Raw genomic sequence first — 18,474 nt, 5'->3', positions numbered from 1 at the left:
AAAATTTAATAAGTCTATGTTTTAAGCTTGTTTGTAGCGGAAGCTCCCAGTGTCTCAGTTCACTGCTCTGCCTGTGTAAGTGCAAATCTCACGTGATTTGCACTGACCGGCGGAACAATTTCTCATGTCGGGGCTTCAGTACAAGAGGGACATTACAGACGAGCAGTATGGAGGTATTTGGATGTTTTTTGGTGTGTCTTTTTGGACGAAGAAACGTGGTGTCCATTCACAACCATTATATGGACAAATACTGCTGCGCAGACCCCCCCGTAACTCAGAGAAGGAACGGAGGACTCTGAAAATTCTCACAGCTATTAGTTGACATGAGGGTGAGTAGATAATGAGTGAAATTTGAATTTTGGGTGAACTATCCCTTTAACATTAAATTAAAACTATTCTTTATTCTATGGTGTCACTCAAGACACCTGCTTCTGAATCCCATTGTCTGGCTGATCAAAAATATGTTTATTTCAATTCATTTTCTTCTCTTTTGTACTTGAGGATGATTTCAAATTAGTCAGTTTGTCTGACCGCTGTTATTAACTACGGTAGTAATCCGTTTTGTGGGGTTTTTTGTTTTCAAAACATGTGACTCAAGAGGAATGCATAATAACTTTTCTACCAAGTGGCCTATTCCATCATGTATTTGCCTTTGTTGCATCTTTTGGAAGAATATTAAACATTTCATATCTCACGCCTCTAAGGGTTGTGTCATGTTGGACAAAAAGAGAAAAGTCAAGAATCCCAGATAAGAGGAGGAAAGGAGCTGCTGCCGCGAAGTGCAACAAAGAAACGAGGTGTAAAGTGAGTCACTCTTGTTCCTGCTCTCAGCCCAGAGTCACTTATCTCATGACTGGATCAGCTGATTCAGACCTGGCAAAAAAACCTCCTGCACCGACTTAAACGACTTAAAAACCTGAATGAAAACCAGCGACATCATCATGTCATCATTTCATTTATTTACAAAAAAAACTCAAAATAAAACCATGGTTACAGTGAAAAAATGACCAACAGAGGAAATACACGTCATGTGACACCGACAACATGAAAGCGGCATCTATTTATAGATAAAAAAAAAAAAAAAAAGGGAAGAAAACACATATTTACTGTGACTGGTTGAGCGGGTGAGTGCTGCTGCTGCAGCGTGCACCCTCTGGAGTTAAAATCTGAGTGTTGGACTTCCTCTCTCACTTCCTGCTTGTGGCTTCTTCTTCTTTTCTGACGTTGCTGCTCTAGAACTTGAACTCTTTGTATTTCTTGGCGCCGCCTCTCGTGTCCTGCGGCTGGGCCTTCCTCTTCTTTTGCTGCACGGTGACGGTGAAACACAGAGGAGGAGGATATAAATATTCAAATGTCACCGCAAGAGGAAATGCAAGTCACACAGAAGAACCAGAACTTTCCCTTTATTTATAAATAAAACACACAGCTCTGATGTGTTTATCATGTGCTGAATGTGCATTTGCATGTTAATTATAATGCAACTTATAACAGTGAAGCCTAAAAATAACTCAAATTATGTAAGTTATAGAAGCATACATTGACTTTATCATCCTTCTGACACAATTAAATGTAAACTACTGTTGTGTGAAACATGTAACAACTTGTGTACCTTCTGTTTGGCGGCGTGCTCGGCCACCATGTCGCTGAAGTCCTCCTTCTCCACCTGCGCCTGCTGCTCCCTCACGTGCTCCTCGTACTTCTGCGTCATGGCCATGGGGTCCAGCTCCAGCTCCTCGGGGGCCAGCGCCACCTCCACGCCCTGGGACTCCTGTCCTCCGCCCGCCTTACGCGCCGCCATGGCCTGGAGGGACAGCAGAGAGAGGAGGGGAAATGTTTTTAAAAAGGGGTGAAAGACAAGAGGAGGAGAGAGAGGCATGTACGTATGTATGTAAACACAAACACACATGGGTTTTGTAAGGAGTTTCTTACCCCTGATATGTCGTAGATGTGTGTGGAGGCCATCATGGCTGCTCCCACGGGGCCGGTTCGTCTCTCAGGAAGCACCTGGTACAGCTGTGGCGTCTCGTTTCTGTCGACAACAGTCACATGGTCAACTCAAGAACATTTTAATATTTTTTTTTCCATTGTTTTGTGGCTGGTGGTCACTTCCAGCTTTGACATTAGCTGTAACTGTAGTTTTTTTTTTTTTTACCATACAAAATAATTAGGAGCAAAATATAACAGTGGTTTGTTTCTTTAACGCTTATTTTATGCAGCAAACGTCACAGTAAAACGATTATTGTTGTTGCGTCTTACTGTTTTTGTTTGTTTGGGTATTTCTATATTTGTCTCATTTAACATTGTGTTATTATAACTATATATAATTAATTTATCAAAATAAAAACAGCACAATCTTATACAACTAAACGAAACAAAACGAAACGAAACGTCTTGTTTAATCTAAAATAGTTTCAAAGTGGTAGAAACTCAGTCAGCTGCTCCCTCTGCTTCTGCTGGTGTTGGATGTAAGAGCTGTGACATCACAGAGCGTCACTCACCCGTCCATCGCCTCCTCGATCTTCTTCTTCCTCAGCTCGATCAGCTCTGGCGTCTCCATGCCGGCCGGTACCGACGAGAAGCCTCCGGGTGTGATGAGTCCACTGCCACACACAAGATGAGACACACAAACATGATGAGTTTATACAGTACATACGTGTGTGTTTGTACTAAGGACGACACATCATGGAGCTGTTTAATCCCAAATTTAAAGACAATTTGATCTTTAATCACAAGTATGTTTAAGTCATATTTGTGTGTCTGTATTAATGTTGATGTTGTAAAGATTAAAAAAGGAAACTGGTCTTTGACCCTTGTGTCTCCTTCAGCAGAGTAACATTACACTAAGATACATTTAGCAGCAAGGCCGTTTGTGTTGGATTCAATTTACCCAAATAAAATCAATCATGAAGAGCCTCATAACAAAAAAAATGAGCTTTTTTCCCTCAAGTGTTTCCTGGATATGTTTCTATCCGGTACCTGTCTGCCGGTGTGAAGAAGCCGGTTTCGTCTGGTTTCTCCTCGTCGCTCTCCTCCTCCTCCTCTTCCTCCGACGACTCCTCGTCCGAAGGCTCCAGCTCTCCCCACGGTGTGTGGTCCACCTCCTCCTCCTCCGCCTTGGCCTGAACACACATACACACACATTTATACATCAGTTACATGTTCAGAAACACATAATGACTAAATTAACATGTTTAGTGTATATGTGTGTGTGTGTGTGTTGTTACCTGGAAGTCTGCAGCGTTGGTCCCGAACACGTCTCCATAAAGAGGTTTGCCCATTTCATCTACAGGCGGTTTGCCCCAGCCTCCAGCGTGGTACCCAAATGTACAGTTCTGATGAGCAGAGGAAGAGGAGGATGAGGAATAACATACTAAAATGCATCAATATAAACATGTCAATCATCTGTGAAGGTTTAGCTTTAGGATAAATCTAAGCGTAATAATCTTGTTAATACTGAAGTTCCACTAAAAAGATGAATGAAATACTTTTTCACTGATGTGTGTGCTTTTACCTCGGGGATGGGGGAGTTGAGTCCGGGGATCTTGAGGTTGGGGTAGGAGGGCGGGGGGCCGTACCTCTGCATGGCGATCAACCAGGGAGGAGGCACCTTATGGGCGTTCTGGGAGAGAAGAGATGAGTTAGTGCTACATCCAGAGGGTTGGTTTGTTAACGGTGATGTCATTATCTCAGCTGTTTTTTCTGCATCTGTGAGTTAACAAGTTGTGTTACATGTGATTACAGGAGGAGATGAATTATCACAGCCTCTATGTTTGTAGATTTAACAACAGAAACAAGCAGCAGCAGTAAGAATAAGACAAAACAAAAGGAAGTTGACAAATATTTCATATGCAAACACATATACAGGGGGTTTGTCCTATTCCCAAATAAAAAATCCAGACTTTTTCAAAACCAATCATTAAGTCATTATGTTTTAAAGACCTCAACTTGATGCAGTTTTGAGCCGATCACTTAAAAGTGTGTAGTTTGGTTGCAGCAGCATCGCCATGTGTGTTTATTTATAATATAACAGAAGTGAGAACTTGAGCCCTGAAGGATCAGAAATTATAAACCAATTGTGCAGACTTTGGAGTTCTACTGTGAGCTCGACTTATTTCCAGACCTCTCCAAGACTTCATCACAAAATTGGTAAAAGAGTGATTTGAAATTCTTTTTAAGACTTTCTAGACCTGTGCAGACACCATGTATTGTACATATATACTACATGTTATGTGTGTGTTTCTCCAGACATTACATATGCTCTCAAAGCTCTGCTAACTTGCTGATTGTGGCTTCTTTGTGTTTTAACTCAGTGAATCCACAGGTTATAATAGCTGAAAGCTGGTTGAACTCACAGGTCCCACGGGCATGCCCAGAGCGATACGCAGCTCGTCAGACAGATCTCCGGGCTTCTTCTCTTTCAGACGAGTCTCAAACTCTTTACCCTGCAGACACACACAGAGACACACACACCAGGTGGGTCAGTTAATGGATCTTTATAACCGAAGGTTAATGAGGTGAATGAGGAAATGGGACTCATTCTCAAAGATGCGGTACCTCGTAGTACAGGTCTCCGTGGATGGTGAGCTTGGGTTTGATCTGCCACTTGAAGAAGGCGTCGTGCAGCTTCTGGTAGTCGATGTCGATCTTCCCCATCTTGGGACGAACCTTTTCTCTCATTTTGGTTTTCATGGTTTTGGCGTCTTCCTGCGTGCGGACAAAGACGATGCTGCGTTTGTACAGGTGGTAGAGAAACTAAAAAAAAAAGAGCCTTTATGGTTGTAAAAACAAAAACAAACCTTCTCCTGCAGAGCCTCCCTCATCTCCTGGATGCCCGTCCTCTTGATGAACTCCGGCAGCTCGAACGGCGGCTTCTCGATACCTCTCTTGCCCTGCAGGTACTTCCTCTTGAAGCACCAGTGGCGCGGCACCGGCACCGTGTTCCTGGTGGCCTTCAGGTGCACCAGCAGCTTGGGCTCCTGCGCCGTCACGTCGTGCATCTCCACCACATCTGGACGGGCCACCAGCTGCAGAGAGGAGCGAATAGACGAGAGGTTAACGTCTTTATTTTTTACTCTCTAACAAATGTATTTATTATTTATTATCTCCATGTACCTGTTTGAGCTCGGCCACCGTCAGCCGGTTCATCCTCCTCAGCTTCTTCTTGGACAGTTTGGGAGCATCTGGTCTCATATCCTGTTTGAGAAATGAATCAATGATGTTAAACACTAAAAGGAAACTGGTGTTTGTTCTCTGTTCTGTTCCAACACACGTGAAGGATTCGAACCTCGTCGCTGTCGTCGCTGTCTTTCTTCTCCTCCTCAAATCCCTTTTTCCGCAGCACGGCTGTGTCCTGCTTCTCTGCTTTCTCTGGCTCCTTCTCCTTCTCCTTCTTCACATCGTCTGTCAGCTGGGAGGGAAAAAAAGGAAATGACTGATTTACAGCAACAGCAACAAAACATCATATTCAACCATCGCTGAAGTCGTCCTCGTCGTGTGTCCTTTACCTTGAATGCCTCGAAGATCCTCTTGAAGAAGATGAAGTTGGGGTCGTAGATCTCCGGCTCCTCTGTGATGTACTCGATCTCCACCTCGGGCTCCTTCTCCTTCTCCTTGTCTTTGTCTCCGGCCTCCTTGTCCTTGTCCTTCTCCTTCTCCTTGTCCTTGTCCTTCTTCTGCTCCTTCTCCTTCTCCTGGTCCTGCTCCTCCTGCTGCTCCGCCTGCTCCTTCTTCTCCTGAGCTCGCTTCTTCTTGCTCTTCTTCTTGCGGTTTCTGCGCTTCCGGTTTTTCTGAGGAAAAAGATTTAAAGTTTCAATAACTTTGAAATATTGATTACAAAGATGGTTTTGTTAATAGGGCCGTGCAACCCCCAAGGCCTGTCATGTTAATTAGGCTCAGGCTGCTTTTTTCATGAATGCGTCGGGCTCTGGCTCATTGAACCCGTGTTATATTAATAACCCTCGTTAAGAGCTCTGCGCAGTGGTATTTTAATTTAGGCACATCTCAGCATGTATGCTTAATAGAGGGTATGCGTTTACGTCACGTTGCCCTGGGACACGTCCCTTTCGTTCGGACTGAGGGGCAAAACAAACCTCCTTCAACGTGGTAAAGGAGCGGTGGACACAGCGAAACCGTGTAAAACATGTAGTATCAAAAAAAAAAGAAATAAGAAAGCTGCCAAAACGTACTCTATTATGGAGAAATTTTGTGCAAGTGATTTGTAATGGCCTGTGGCTGTCTTTTGTTTTTTGTTGTGTTTTTTGTTTGCTTTATTGTCTCTTTTTTTGTTCCCATGGATGTATTTCCAAGTACAGTATATAGATGCAATTTTCTGTGTCGCAAAATAAAAAATAATAATAATTAAAAAAAATAAAATAAATAAAAAATAAAAAACATGTAGTATCAAAACAAATTGAGGTCAGAAGGACTCGACATCATCTGGTCCACGGAAAAATGCGGTACCGGCAGAATGACAGACAGCATCATTGTTAATATGCAGAGGGACGAAATCACAGCTGTTACTTTGGTCCCAACACTTAAACCTGAGTTGCTTCTATACTGAAAAACTCTGACAAGTCAAACTGTAGGACGTGTTAGAGAGACTAATTCATCTGTCTAACCCTCATAACTATGACACCTGAAACGGTAAACACAACACACAAAATTACTGCTCGAATGAATTTACTTTCTGTCACTGAAAACAGGTTGTTGAATGTAACTCGGTCAAATAACACGTATCCTCAAGAGATTTTGCAGTTCTGTTGGGTCATGCTGCTGTACAGACTGGTATGGGCTCGGAGAAAAACGCCCTGTTACTTTCGTCGATTTTAACTCAGTGAGCGTTTCACAGCGACTTCTGAGTACCGTGACGTCAGGTGCATACCCTCTATTGCGTTGCGTTACACGTGACAAAATAACAACCTCATCGTGTAGCCTACACACACACACACAGAGCTGCGATTGTACCAGAAGAAACACTTACATCTTTCTTAGACATTTGGTTTTCATCGTCTTCGTTCTCAGACATGGCAGCAGAGTTGTTCATGTCCATATCTGCGCCCTCGTCATCTTCTTCGTCCTCTCCTTCTGAAGGGAAGAGAAGATGAAAGAAATCAAGACGTCTGAAAGGCTGCTGTTGGTTTTTGTACATTGTTTTTTATCTATTATTTATCAGTGGAGAGCTGTACTGACCTGCGGGGTCGGTGAGCTGCTCCTGCCTGATCTCCTTCAGCTGGAGGATTTTCTCCAGAGCCTGGGGGATCTTGGGCCCACTGATGCTCACCTCATCGCTCTGCCAAATCTGGAATGGAAACAGAAGAGAAAAAATATATTATCAGGTGAGTGTGCAGGCAGCACGAGGTCGACTCCCACTCTAAAATCAATAAGAGATGTCAGTCTCTGAAACAGAACAGTCACGGCCAAATAAACAGGACTTTAAGAAAACCATGATTTTGAAGAAGAAAATCCTTAAAATGCAATAAAGGTGATACGTGTTTGTGGCACAAAATCAAAAAAAATGAGAGCAAAACTTAGATCTATCAAGCCTGAGGATCATTTGATTGTGTGAAAAATCAACAGCAGAGTTAAAGGGATACTTCACCCAAAACTGATAATTCACCAATCATCTACTACCTTCCTTGGCATGATGGTGAGAAGAAAACTGGTGAATTATCGATTTTGGGTGAAGTATCCCTTTAATAACATGGAGGAAAATAACGCTCAACTAAAACATTATAACTGCATGAGTTGATCATGTTTCCAAACTTAAATCACATAAAATTCACACAAAGAGGAAGATCGTGCGGTCACCTCTCTGTTGTCTTCTCCTGGAGGAGGCGGCACTCGCAGCTTCTGTGGTGGCAACATACTCACACCAGGAGGCAGCGGCCCACGAGGATCCATACCTACAAATACAGCGTGTAGGTGATGCAAGGTTGTTATTTTGGTGGGGACCATTTATTTACACCAGAAACGTGTTACCTTTTAGTTTTAGTTTCAGCAAAATCAGAGTGTTACATAAAGACGTCGACATACCTCTGACTCCGAGAGGAGGCATGCCCCGGGGCCCTGGACCCATCTTGGCCATTTCCTGCTGACGCTCTTGTTCCAGCATCACTGCAGCCTAGTGTGCAAAGAGGGGAAACACAGGCGTCAGATACTTAGATACAGAAACTCTTTCTATTCAGTGAAGCCTGTCGTCTCATCGTCTTCATCCTCTCACCCTTTTCTGCTGCTCCAGAAGATCGTGTTCATCCATGACTCGGGAATCACCCTGAGATAAACACAAACACAGAGATGTGTTTTTAGCAGTAAGTTTTCATTTCTTGATCTTAAAGGGATACTTCAACATTTTGGCAAATTGGCCCATTGCCATAATCCCTATAGTTTCAGGAGTAGGTTCGTTACCTTTATTTGTCAGTGCAAGCTACTTTTACAACGGCGGAGCAGAGCCGCGAGCTGCTCAGAGCTACGCTACGGAGGCTCGTGGAATTTCTTGGTTTCCCTCATCAAATACACAATCCAACAACTCCAAAACACTCTGGTGGACAAGTTGTGACCTGCACATTCACCACGCTATGAGATAATAACAGAACGTTACCAGACAGAGTTGTTTCAGAGGCAAATTCATGCAAAATCACTGATGCGCGTTCGCGTCGGGGGCAGTTTTTCGGCAAGCAGTCTCTACATTTGCCTCTAAAAAAACTCTGTCTCGTAATGTTCTGTTATCTCATAGCGTGGTGAATGTGCAGGTCACAACTTGTCCACAAGAGCGTTTCGGAGTTGTTGGATTGTGTATTTGATGAGGGAAACCAAGAAATTCCACGAGCCTCCGTAGCGTAGCTCTGAGCAGCTCGCGGCTCTGCTCCGCCATTGTAAAAGTAGCTTGCACTTAACGAACCTACTCCTGAAACTATAGGGATTATGGCAATGGGCCAATTTACCAAAAATGTTGAACTATCCCTTTAACAACACAAGTGATTTACGTCGCCAGTAACCCTGTGGTCCTCCCCTCTCACCTGCTGCTTGGCCCTCTCCTCCTGCTGCAGCACCATGGCTGCTCTCTGCTGAACCATCTTCAGCTGATCTTCCTGCGACAGGCCGGGAGGGGGCAAACCTGGGGGCTCGATCCCCATGTGTATGCCAGGTGGAGGCGGCCCCCCGGGCATCATGCTCATGGCCTGCAGCATGCCCATACCAGGAGGCATGGGGGGCATAGGCATCGGAGGCAAGGGAGGGATACCGGGCATCTGTGGAGGAGGAAACACATGAGACTGTGAAGTTTGTATGCAACTAAAATAAAAGTTTTACCAACACTAAACAGTTTGAAAATTAGAGATTAAATACGATCATATTTTGTTTGCTTGTTTAGTTGTGTTTTTTCTTGATTTTATTTTCTCCTCTCATTTTTCCTCTATAAGACTTGGAAATTTTATTGGCAGCTATGATTAACTTGATCTTGTCTTATCATGCCTGTATCATATTTGACTCTCTGGCTGCCAATAAAAGTTTAAATGGCAAGATTAAGATACAGAGATTAAATATGATAATTAATTGAGAACATCTAGACAAACAGCATGATGGCAGTTTCAAAAGTGGGTGATAAACACTGCTCCAGCAACTTCAGCAAACAATAAACACATTTAATTGGTAAAACCCACTCTATTGTTGTCACCGTTCCTGAAAGACCCCTGGTGATACTGTGATATAATCATCTACATGAATGTATTTAAAAGGCCAATTTGTTATCAACAGCAAGGTAAGAAGATTTACCTGTGAACCCATTGGTTTGTCGTCAGGCTTGCTCAGGAGAATCCCAGTCTGCAGAGAGAAAAACATACACACACACAACAAATAAGTAAAGTAAAGGCTCAGCACCTTTTTCATATAGAGCAGAGAGTGAGGGGGAGAATTAGCGATGCACCAACCTGCATCCACATAAAGCACAACCGTGTGTTATTACAGTAAGTTGGGGAGCTGTTGAGATAGTAGTAGTAGAATCGCTAGTACTCCACTGACATGCACCTCTGTTTTACACTAAAGCAAAAATAATCTTGTCCGACTGTAGTCATCCCCTGGCATCAGGCTTCAAACTGCTCCCATCCAGACACAGATTTTGCCGCCCAGATGTAGGACAAGCAGATTCACAAAGTCCTGGGTTCCAGTGGCGATTGGCCTTTTAAATAATGTTTCATTCTGTTTTGCCTATTTCTTGTTATTCTCTATAGTAGTTTTTTGATTGCCAATTTTTAACTGTTGTCTTGTGTCATTGTCGTGTATTTCTATTGGTTGTTTTGTTTATTTGTTTGGCTGCACCACAAATTGCCCCTCAGGACAATAAAGATATCTTGAAACTTGATGTACAGGAATACTTACAGGGGACACGGCAATACCACTGAGAGTGACACACATTCACCTGAGCTTGAATTGTTTAGACACAGGTAAAACTACAGGCACTGAGGCTAACTCACCTGCATCATGTAGCCCTTCAGTCTGTCAATCAGCTCCTCTCTGGGGCCTGAAGCAGAGAAAACATGTTCAGATCGTGAGACAACACAGAAGCCAGGTTTATGAACGTTCAGAAGTTCACACATGGTGCATCAGAAAAAGTTAGCTAACGTTAATCTGACAAGTGCTAAGCTAAGTTAGCCCAAAATAAAGACAAACAGCGTCTCTTTAAACGTGTCGTATTGGTTTTAATTAATCATATTTGCACTATAACTGCATAAATGTGAATCTCAGAGTGTAAACAGGTCTGGTTTCAGCTCATTACAACGGAAGTGTTGCGTTTTTGCGTTGCTAGCTAGCATTAGCAACCGGCTAGCTGCTGTTAGCTAAAAACAGCGCTTCTTCCTGCGCTTCTCCGCGTCTTTTTTCTCGTTTTTCTCACCCATGTTGGGCGCTCCTAGCTCCGCCAGCTTGGACTGAAGCTCCGGGTGGCTCCATGTGTTCAAACCCGCAATAGCGCTCCCTAAATCGGACGGGAGGGACTCGGTTCCCGGCGGTCCGTCTGAGGCCATGTTGAGGTTTCTCTCAATGGAACACAACGGTGGCGGCGGCGAGAGCGAGAACGGGACCAGCGCAAGGCATGACGGGAACGACGCGCTACTAGTGCACTCTGGGAAATGAAGTCCGAAAAGCGAAATGACGCAGTTACTTACTGTAACCTCCAGATGTCAATGTTACCTCTTTAAATTTTGCTTTACAAAGATTCTTCATGATAAAAATAAATACAAATCAGTGTTAATTAATTTAAAACATCCAGTAAATGCTAATTTAACAAAACTAAACGATCATTATGACGCATTTATGTTTTTTAAAATGTTAATGTGTATTACCATGGGAAAAAGGTCAAAGCTTCACAATAACATACACATTATTATGAAATATTTAAAGTCGTGTTGTTAAAACAAATGCTTATCTACTGCTCCATCATATTTCATGTTTTTGATCTGATAAAACTACAAAACAACTACATTGAAAGCACACAGTATCACAGTATATAACGCCCTCTTTTACAGTAGAGTGTGCTGTATGTGTAGCGGGCAGTGCGCAGACGCACAATGAGGTGGGCACATTAGGCAGCGGGGCGTCTCTACCATCAGCCCTGGTAGAGAGCAGGGGAGGGGACGGACCTTCACTAAACATGGAAGGGGGAAGAGAAAGTCAAGTAGTATGTTAAATGTCCAAACAGCTGCTTTTTTTGTTTTTTGTTTTTTTACAGGACATACTTTGCCAGGTAAATATGACATTTCTTCATCAACACTATCTTCAGATCGCGTAGGCTGTATTGTACGAGGCTGTAAAACCTAAAAATACCTCTGGCACACATAGTCTGAACTTTTTTTGTACGCCTCACGAGGAGAGCTAGTGAAGTTTGTGAAGCGTTTTATTGTGAAAACTGTGACTTATCGCCTCCCTCTCACTGTAAGATCAGTCTTGGTCTAGTTTTCTGAAGGCGGCACCAAGATAAAAAACCGTGAAATCTGTCAATGTGGCGCTGGTTATTTCCGCAATACTCCTGTGTGTTGACTTGGTGCTCGGTGGCTGCAGCTCTGATGGAGGGAGCGTCCAGCTGTTGGCGTTGGCCAACTTGAGAAAGTTGCTGCTTTGATGACAGCTGGATTTTTTTTTTTTTTAATCTCCTCAGAGGAACCAACCCCTACACCACACCACACCACCCCCTCGAGGACCCCCTCGCTTATCTGTGTGAACCATATGTGCAATCTTAAACTTTTCATGCGCATCAGCCTCTATAGGCTTTAAAGTAGCCTGATGCTCATGTTTGTTTACTTCAGTCTTTTTATTAATTTTAATTTTTTTTTTTTTTTTTTAATCTTTATCATCCATCTTGATTGAAATCACTCCTCCAGTCAGTGTTTCTTCCCCGTCAGTGGACACTACAGTGTGTGTGTAGTTTCTCTGCAGGTCTATTTTCTGCATGGCTTCAATGCTCAAAAAGACACTTTGGATATTTCATTTCACAGTGTTTGGAATATGAAGCCTGCATGCAGAAAATACACCAGAGGCGGGTCAGAATGCTTACTCATGGCATAAACACTGGACTTCATCTTTCTCTCTCTCTCTCACACACACACACACACACACACACACACACACACACACACACACGCACGCACGCACGCACGTACACACACACCCTCAGGCATTACTTAAGTTATTACGCTCAGCATGATTTCCAGCAGTCTGAGTCCCACTCACTGTGTCGTGAGGAGGGAAACCACTTGGACATTAGACTCAGACACACATCAGCAGAAATTTAGTCGTGACACACACACACACACACACACACACATGGCCGACGCTTGCATTGGTTTCAGAGTCTGTCTTTGTAAACTCATGTGACCCCTGTGTGTCTCCCCTTACTCCATGTGTACACAGTATACAGTAGACACTTATTCTCCATGTAGCTGCATGACCTATATTTTCTTCCATATTGCATAATAACAGCTAATAATAACATAATATGCATGCAACCTAATTCCTCCTTAAGTAAAGGCTGAAAACAGATGAGTATGATGATAATGTCGGTTACATATGGCCGCCGTTCATTCCACGCCCTGCAGGACGGAGGAAATTCCACGTTATTTCCATACACAAGCTGTGACATAACACGTAAACACAACATGTTATGGTTTAGCTGAGTGTGTGGATTTCAATTTAACTGTATTATTGTCTCTCTCCCACACTGAGTGGCCTTCTTGTCTTATAGCTGGGCTCTGTGCCGTTAGACTGTAGCTGCTGGGGTGAAAGCCCAGAGGCCACGATTTATGGCATGTGCCTCAACATGCCTGTCGTTTCTCATAGATGTCACTACCTGCACTGAGGTGGAGGATTTTCTAAAGGGTGTGTGTGTGTGTGTGTGTGTGTGTGTGTGTGAGTGTGTTTTTCACATGTGAGGGGGAATGAAATATTCATCAGCATCCAGATTGAACTCGCAGCGGGTTTGAGTGCGCCCCGATAAAACATGCAGCAGAGATGCAAACCACCAAATGGTTGGGATGTTGGTGCATGTAACACTTTGTTGTTGATCAGAGTCACTCTCTCAAAGCTGCTTCTGCTGATTTTGTAGAGTTTTTACAGTCTCATGAAAATGGAAAACATCCCATACAGTTTATTTTTACTGTAGGTATGGGGCCTGTGGTAACAGCAGGTGACTTTGCATTGAAATATCTGTATTTTGCATGGTTAGTTAGTTAGTTTCAGTTTATTTCGGACATGTTAAAAGAAATAAGAATTAATACAGTAATGGACAGACATAACAAATAAATACTTTACAAAGACAACACATGGAAAATGAAAATAATTGAAAATGAAAATAATTTGATTTTTCAGATCCGTAAAGGAGTGGGAAGAAGTGAAACTGATTTACTCCCACCCTCTATTCATAAATTAACTATCAAGCTTCCTTGTCATTATTATCTATACAATAAATTAATTTATATTATATATTATCACTAATCTTTATCTCTCTTATCGCTAATAGGCATATATAAAGACAAACACATATACAAAGACAAACTGAAGGAAGCACCTTGTGATTGTCAGACATCCTCATTCCTACTGAAAAGCATTTCTTTGTACTTCCTTTTGAACTGGATCGGTTAGTTTACTGTTAAAGCAGAAGTAAGCGATCCGGTCGTTTTGGCTAATGCTGCGTTCCAGGCAGGCTTTTGAAACCGTAAATTACAGCTTCAAGTCACAACTTACGACTTTGTAGCGTTCCAGGCAACCCACTCGTGTTTTTCTGACCTGTTTTACCTGTGACAGTCACTATAACGGCCACTCGTAACTTCCGACCCGTGAACTCGTACCAGATCGAACTGGTACGACTTCACAGGTCGGAAAAACACGAGTTACTAGTTTCCTTGAACGCACCATAACAGTCCTCGTCCCTACGTCACCACATTCACGGCGTCCCTTGGCTGCACACACAGCCCTGCATGCCGTTCTCTCTCCTCATTGGATAAAAACTGTAGGATACGATAAATGTTTTCTCCTCGGCTCAGAGCAGAGCAGAGTGACTGACAGACCCGTGTTTCGGTCCAAACACTCTATGTAAGTGATTGCTGTCGGAAGATATAACTATTTAAGACTTATATTAACACAAATATATCACTTACTTCTGCTTTAACATAAAAACTGAAACATAAATTCTCTCTCTCTTCCGCTTTATCTATAAATTAGACGCATCTATATGTGTAGTTACGTTCAAGAACGCTCCGCAGTGTGCTAGAAATGGATTTAGAGGTCTCCGTGAGAAGATCAAGCTTTGTTTGTTGTGTGATTAGGGTGAGACTCGAGACAAAGTCCATTTCCTCATTTTGTCCTCTAAGGTGTGTGTAGTTACGTATACTGGCCTCCCTCGCCTCTGCAGACATCTGATCACTTCAGCTGTATACTGCAGCTGCTGTCTTACAGTCTCACATGGGCTGAGACAGAAATAAAATAAACAACAACACACACACAGGGATGGTGGCAGTTGGAGCATTCATGGAGGAATCGAGTAATAAAGCAGGGCGTCGTCTGCAAATTAGAAGAAATAGAGCGCTTTACTTTGGTAGCAAGGTACTTTATTTTGAACAATATCATTTCAAGACCTTAACCAAATCAAAGTCTAAAAGTGTAACGTCTAAAAGTAGCAAAATGAAGATTTAATCAGACGCTTTGTTTGATTTAATAATAAGCAGAGTGCAGATGACTGAGGTTAGGTGAGGTAAGAAGTGGTGATTGTGTTAGTGCTGTAACAGTGGAGCAGCAGAAATAGTTTTTAGATATGTGTAGTGGGAGGAAGGAGACGCTGCTGCACACTGGTGGTTGGTAATGAAAATCATTCACTCGCATAATTGTGCATAATAAAGCAACTCCTCACACTCTCTGTAAAACAATAGACCTGGAAACTTCACGTTCCCGTGAGTAGGAACATTTCTCAGGAACAGAGTGAGTGAGCGGGAGCCATGTTTGAATGGGTGTGGTTCACAGCCAGCAGAGGAAACTGTAACCAGGTTCCTACTTCACCCTCTCTGTGCCAATGACAGGGCTCGACTGCGTTCAGCTGCTGACGTGACTGACAGCCGAGGCTCGAAACAGGAAGAGTGTGAAGTTTTGATAGCGTTGAAAAGGAGACGCAGAGCTGAAAGTGGATTAAAAAAAAGAAAGAAAACCCAATAATGTCTTTATTCTTAGTCTTTGTCTCACGCCACAGTGATGCAGAGACAAGAGGAGCTGAGGTGAACTCTAGTGAAGCTCCAGTGGCACTAATGACACTTTTACGCTCCTTCCTCCCCTGGCTGTGCTTAATTAAAGAGCAGGAAAGAGCTTTTGCTTGTTCTTCATTGTGCATGAAGAGTCAGTGAACGCCACACCACACCCTCTGTTCTCCCACTGCACTGTAAATACACACAGACCTCCCCCCTCCCCTCCATTCCACAGTTCACTTTTTAATACACCTGACTGACTGACTGACACTGTACCCATTTAGCGCCGTGCTGTAAAAGTAGCACTGATAGGACCGTTGTGACTGATCCCTTTGCTATGCATAGCAAACGTGTGTGTGTGTGGTTGACTGAAGAAACAGAGCGGGATCGTTTGTCTGTCAAACCCCTGAATGTGTGTTTAGAGGGTGTAGCAGCTGCTGCTTTTGTCCGTGTTGGACGTATAGAGACATGTATGGACTCCTCTCTGCTCCGTGTCTGACTTTTTAAAGGCAAGACACTACAGGCAAAAACTGTTTTTTCATGCACTGATCAATTTTTAGATTTTGGGCTATTTTTCATCCTTAACATGTCTTCTTTCAGAAAAGTTGAAAGAAATGGTAGAAAATCCACATTAAAGCAGAAGTAAGCGATCCGGTCGTTTTCGCTAATGCTGCGTTCCAGGCAGGCTTTTGAAATCGTAAATTACAGCTTCAAGTCACAACTTACGACTTTGTAGCGTTTCAGGCAACTCACTCGTGTTTTTCCGACCTGTTTTACCGGTGAAAGTAACGACCACTCGTAACTTCCGACCCGTGAACTCGTACCAGATCAAACTGGTACAACTTCACAGGTCGGAAAAACAGGAGTTACGAGTTTCCTTGAACGCACCATAACAGTCCTCGTCCCTACGTCACCACATTCACGGCGTCCCTTGGCTGCACACACAGCCCTGCATGCCGTTCTCTCTCCTCATTGGATAAAAACTGTAGGATACGATAAATGTTTTCTCCTCGGCTCAGAGCAGAGCAGAGGGACTGACAGACCCGTGTTTCGGTCCAAACACTCTATGTAAGTGATTGCTGTCGGAAGATATAACTATTTAAGACTTGTATTAACACAAATATATCACTTACTTCTGCTTTAAGGTGGTTATTTTACTGCATTTTGTCTCTTACTTCATTTTGTCTCTTTTCGTCAGTAGATTGACATACTGTGCTGTGCCTGTTGTCTGACATGTGTCATGTCAGGTATCATTGTAAAGCTCTCTCTCTCCTGAACAATTATGTAGGCTCCAAAAATGGTCATTGCCTCCATATCCGCAACCAATCGTAAAAGTACGACTGACAATAACAATCTATGGAATTTTACAGTACAAGTCTTTAAAGGCTGTTTTCTCAAAATTAGTTTTTCCTCAGACTCTGCGCCCAAAATCTCCACTTAAGTTAAGTTAAGTTAAGTTAAGTTAATTTATTTGGTCCCGCAGGAAATTTGTGCTGGACATACATGCAACTGCTGCACACACACACATACCCCCACAGGTGAGCAGACGAGACAGTGCATACAATTAAGTGCAAATACACTTACAGACACCAAACCTTCCAGTTTTATTCCTGTCAATATTCTGAATGGTTTTACAGAGGGAATTGTTGATAAATCATTCACAGCCTGATCTACAGTATACAACATTTTAGTCCTAAAAACACAACTTCTGACTCAATGTCAACAAAATAAAACAAGAATTTTGCAAGTAGCTTCATCCATTGTTCAGATTTTGGTTCTGTAAATGTATGCAAATTAGCGCATATTTCAGTAGATATTGCCTCATTTACATATTTAAACATCAAATATGACAAAACTTGTAATACAAAAAATATTTGTCTTAATATAAATGATACACTTGGGAAGTTTCATGGTGATATCTGTTAGTTAAATGTTTTTACCCTATTCACCTGTAGTGTCTCACCTTCTTTTCTTTCAGGGTTTTGGTGAACGCTGGTGAACCAGGACAGGATCTGACCTCCCTCTGCACTTCTTCTACAGTCGGAGCCTCTATGCACTTGTGATTGTTCCTGCATCTGAAGCATCCCATCCACAGCTGAACCACAAGTACCACAACCAAGCAGCAGCAGCAGCCTGGTCTTGTCAATATTTTAAAAGCTTCTTAATGGATACTGATGTTTCATTCTGATTTATGATCGAGGCCATTCCCACCTCATACCAGATATACATCAGTGCCGCCGCAGTGCTTTAGGTAAAAGCTGTTGCTGCAATAGGTCACAGTCGCCTCATTCATTATTGAAGCGTGCTAACATCTTATTGTAGTTCCACACCTACAAAAACACAAACCCAACAGAGAGCGACAGTCGACCTCCACACAGCTCAGGATGGTGGAGGAGCGCATCTACGCCACAGGCATGGCCGCCAGGCTGAGGAGCCAGTGGGACCGCGACGAAGGTCTGGGACAGAACCACAACGCGGTGAAGCTTCTGGGTCAGGACTACGAGTCTATGAAAGCCCAGATCCTCCGGAGCGGGAGGCTGTTCGAGGACAACATGTTCCCCTGCGCCTCCTCCTCTCTGGGGTTCAACGAGCTCGGACCAAGATCCTCCAAGACCCAAGGAGTCCGCTGGATGAGGCCCACGGTGAGAAGTGGAAAGGGGGTGGGAGAGCTGTGATAGATCTGAGTAATTTTGTGGTGTCTGAGCTGAGATATTAATATTTTTGTTTTACTTTTGAGAATACCAAATGCGATTATATGCTC

General features: G+C 43.1%; 2 protein-coding genes across 3 annotated transcripts in view; one reads left to right on the top strand and one right to left on the bottom strand.

Annotated features, from left to right (window-relative positions):
• Positions 1–942: 942 nt before the first annotated feature.
• Positions 943–11,042, bottom strand: sf3b2 (splicing factor 3b, subunit 2). 2 transcript variants are annotated; one of them, XM_083993275.1, is made up of 22 exons: positions 10,886–11,042; positions 10,467–10,513; positions 9,769–9,816; positions 9,015–9,245; positions 8,219–8,269; positions 8,032–8,119; positions 7,807–7,901; positions 7,189–7,297; positions 6,980–7,083; positions 5,505–5,786; positions 5,285–5,407; positions 5,113–5,193; positions 4,797–5,024; positions 4,555–4,704; positions 4,353–4,442; positions 3,512–3,619; positions 3,225–3,332; positions 2,977–3,119; positions 2,499–2,600; positions 1,930–2,029; positions 1,610–1,801; positions 943–1,304 (listed from the first exon to the last, which is right to left on the bottom strand). In XM_083993275.1, the coding sequence occupies exons 1-22, from the start codon at positions 11,013–11,015 to the stop codon at positions 1,233–1,235; spliced, it is 2,682 nt and encodes an 893-aa protein (XP_083849401.1). In that variant the 5' UTR covers positions 11,016–11,042; the 3' UTR covers positions 943–1,232. The 2 variants fall into 2 exon arrangements, with proteins under 2 accessions (XP_083849401.1, XP_083849402.1); XM_083993276.1 differs by having other exon boundaries at positions 6,980–7,080.
• Positions 11,043–11,605: 563 nt separating this feature from the next.
• capn1 (calpain 1) overlaps positions 11,606–18,474 on the top strand; it is a 28,818-nt gene continuing 21,949 nt past the window's right edge. The window contains exons 1-2 of the mRNA XM_083993527.1: positions 11,606–11,734; positions 17,692–18,355. Coding sequence (XP_083849653.1) covers positions 18,098–18,355 — 258 coding nt within the window. The 5' untranslated portion in view covers positions 11,606–11,734; positions 17,692–18,097. The remainder of the gene's footprint in view (positions 11,735–17,691; positions 18,356–18,474) is intronic.

Source organism: Trachurus trachurus, assembly GCF_905171665.1.
Source record: "Trachurus trachurus genome assembly, chromosome: 18".
In the NCBI taxonomy this organism is placed as follows: domain Eukaryota; kingdom Metazoa; phylum Chordata; class Actinopteri; order Carangiformes; family Carangidae; genus Trachurus; species Trachurus trachurus.
Note: the sequence above shows the minus strand (reverse complement) of the source record. Positions and strands in the feature narration are given on the sequence as shown.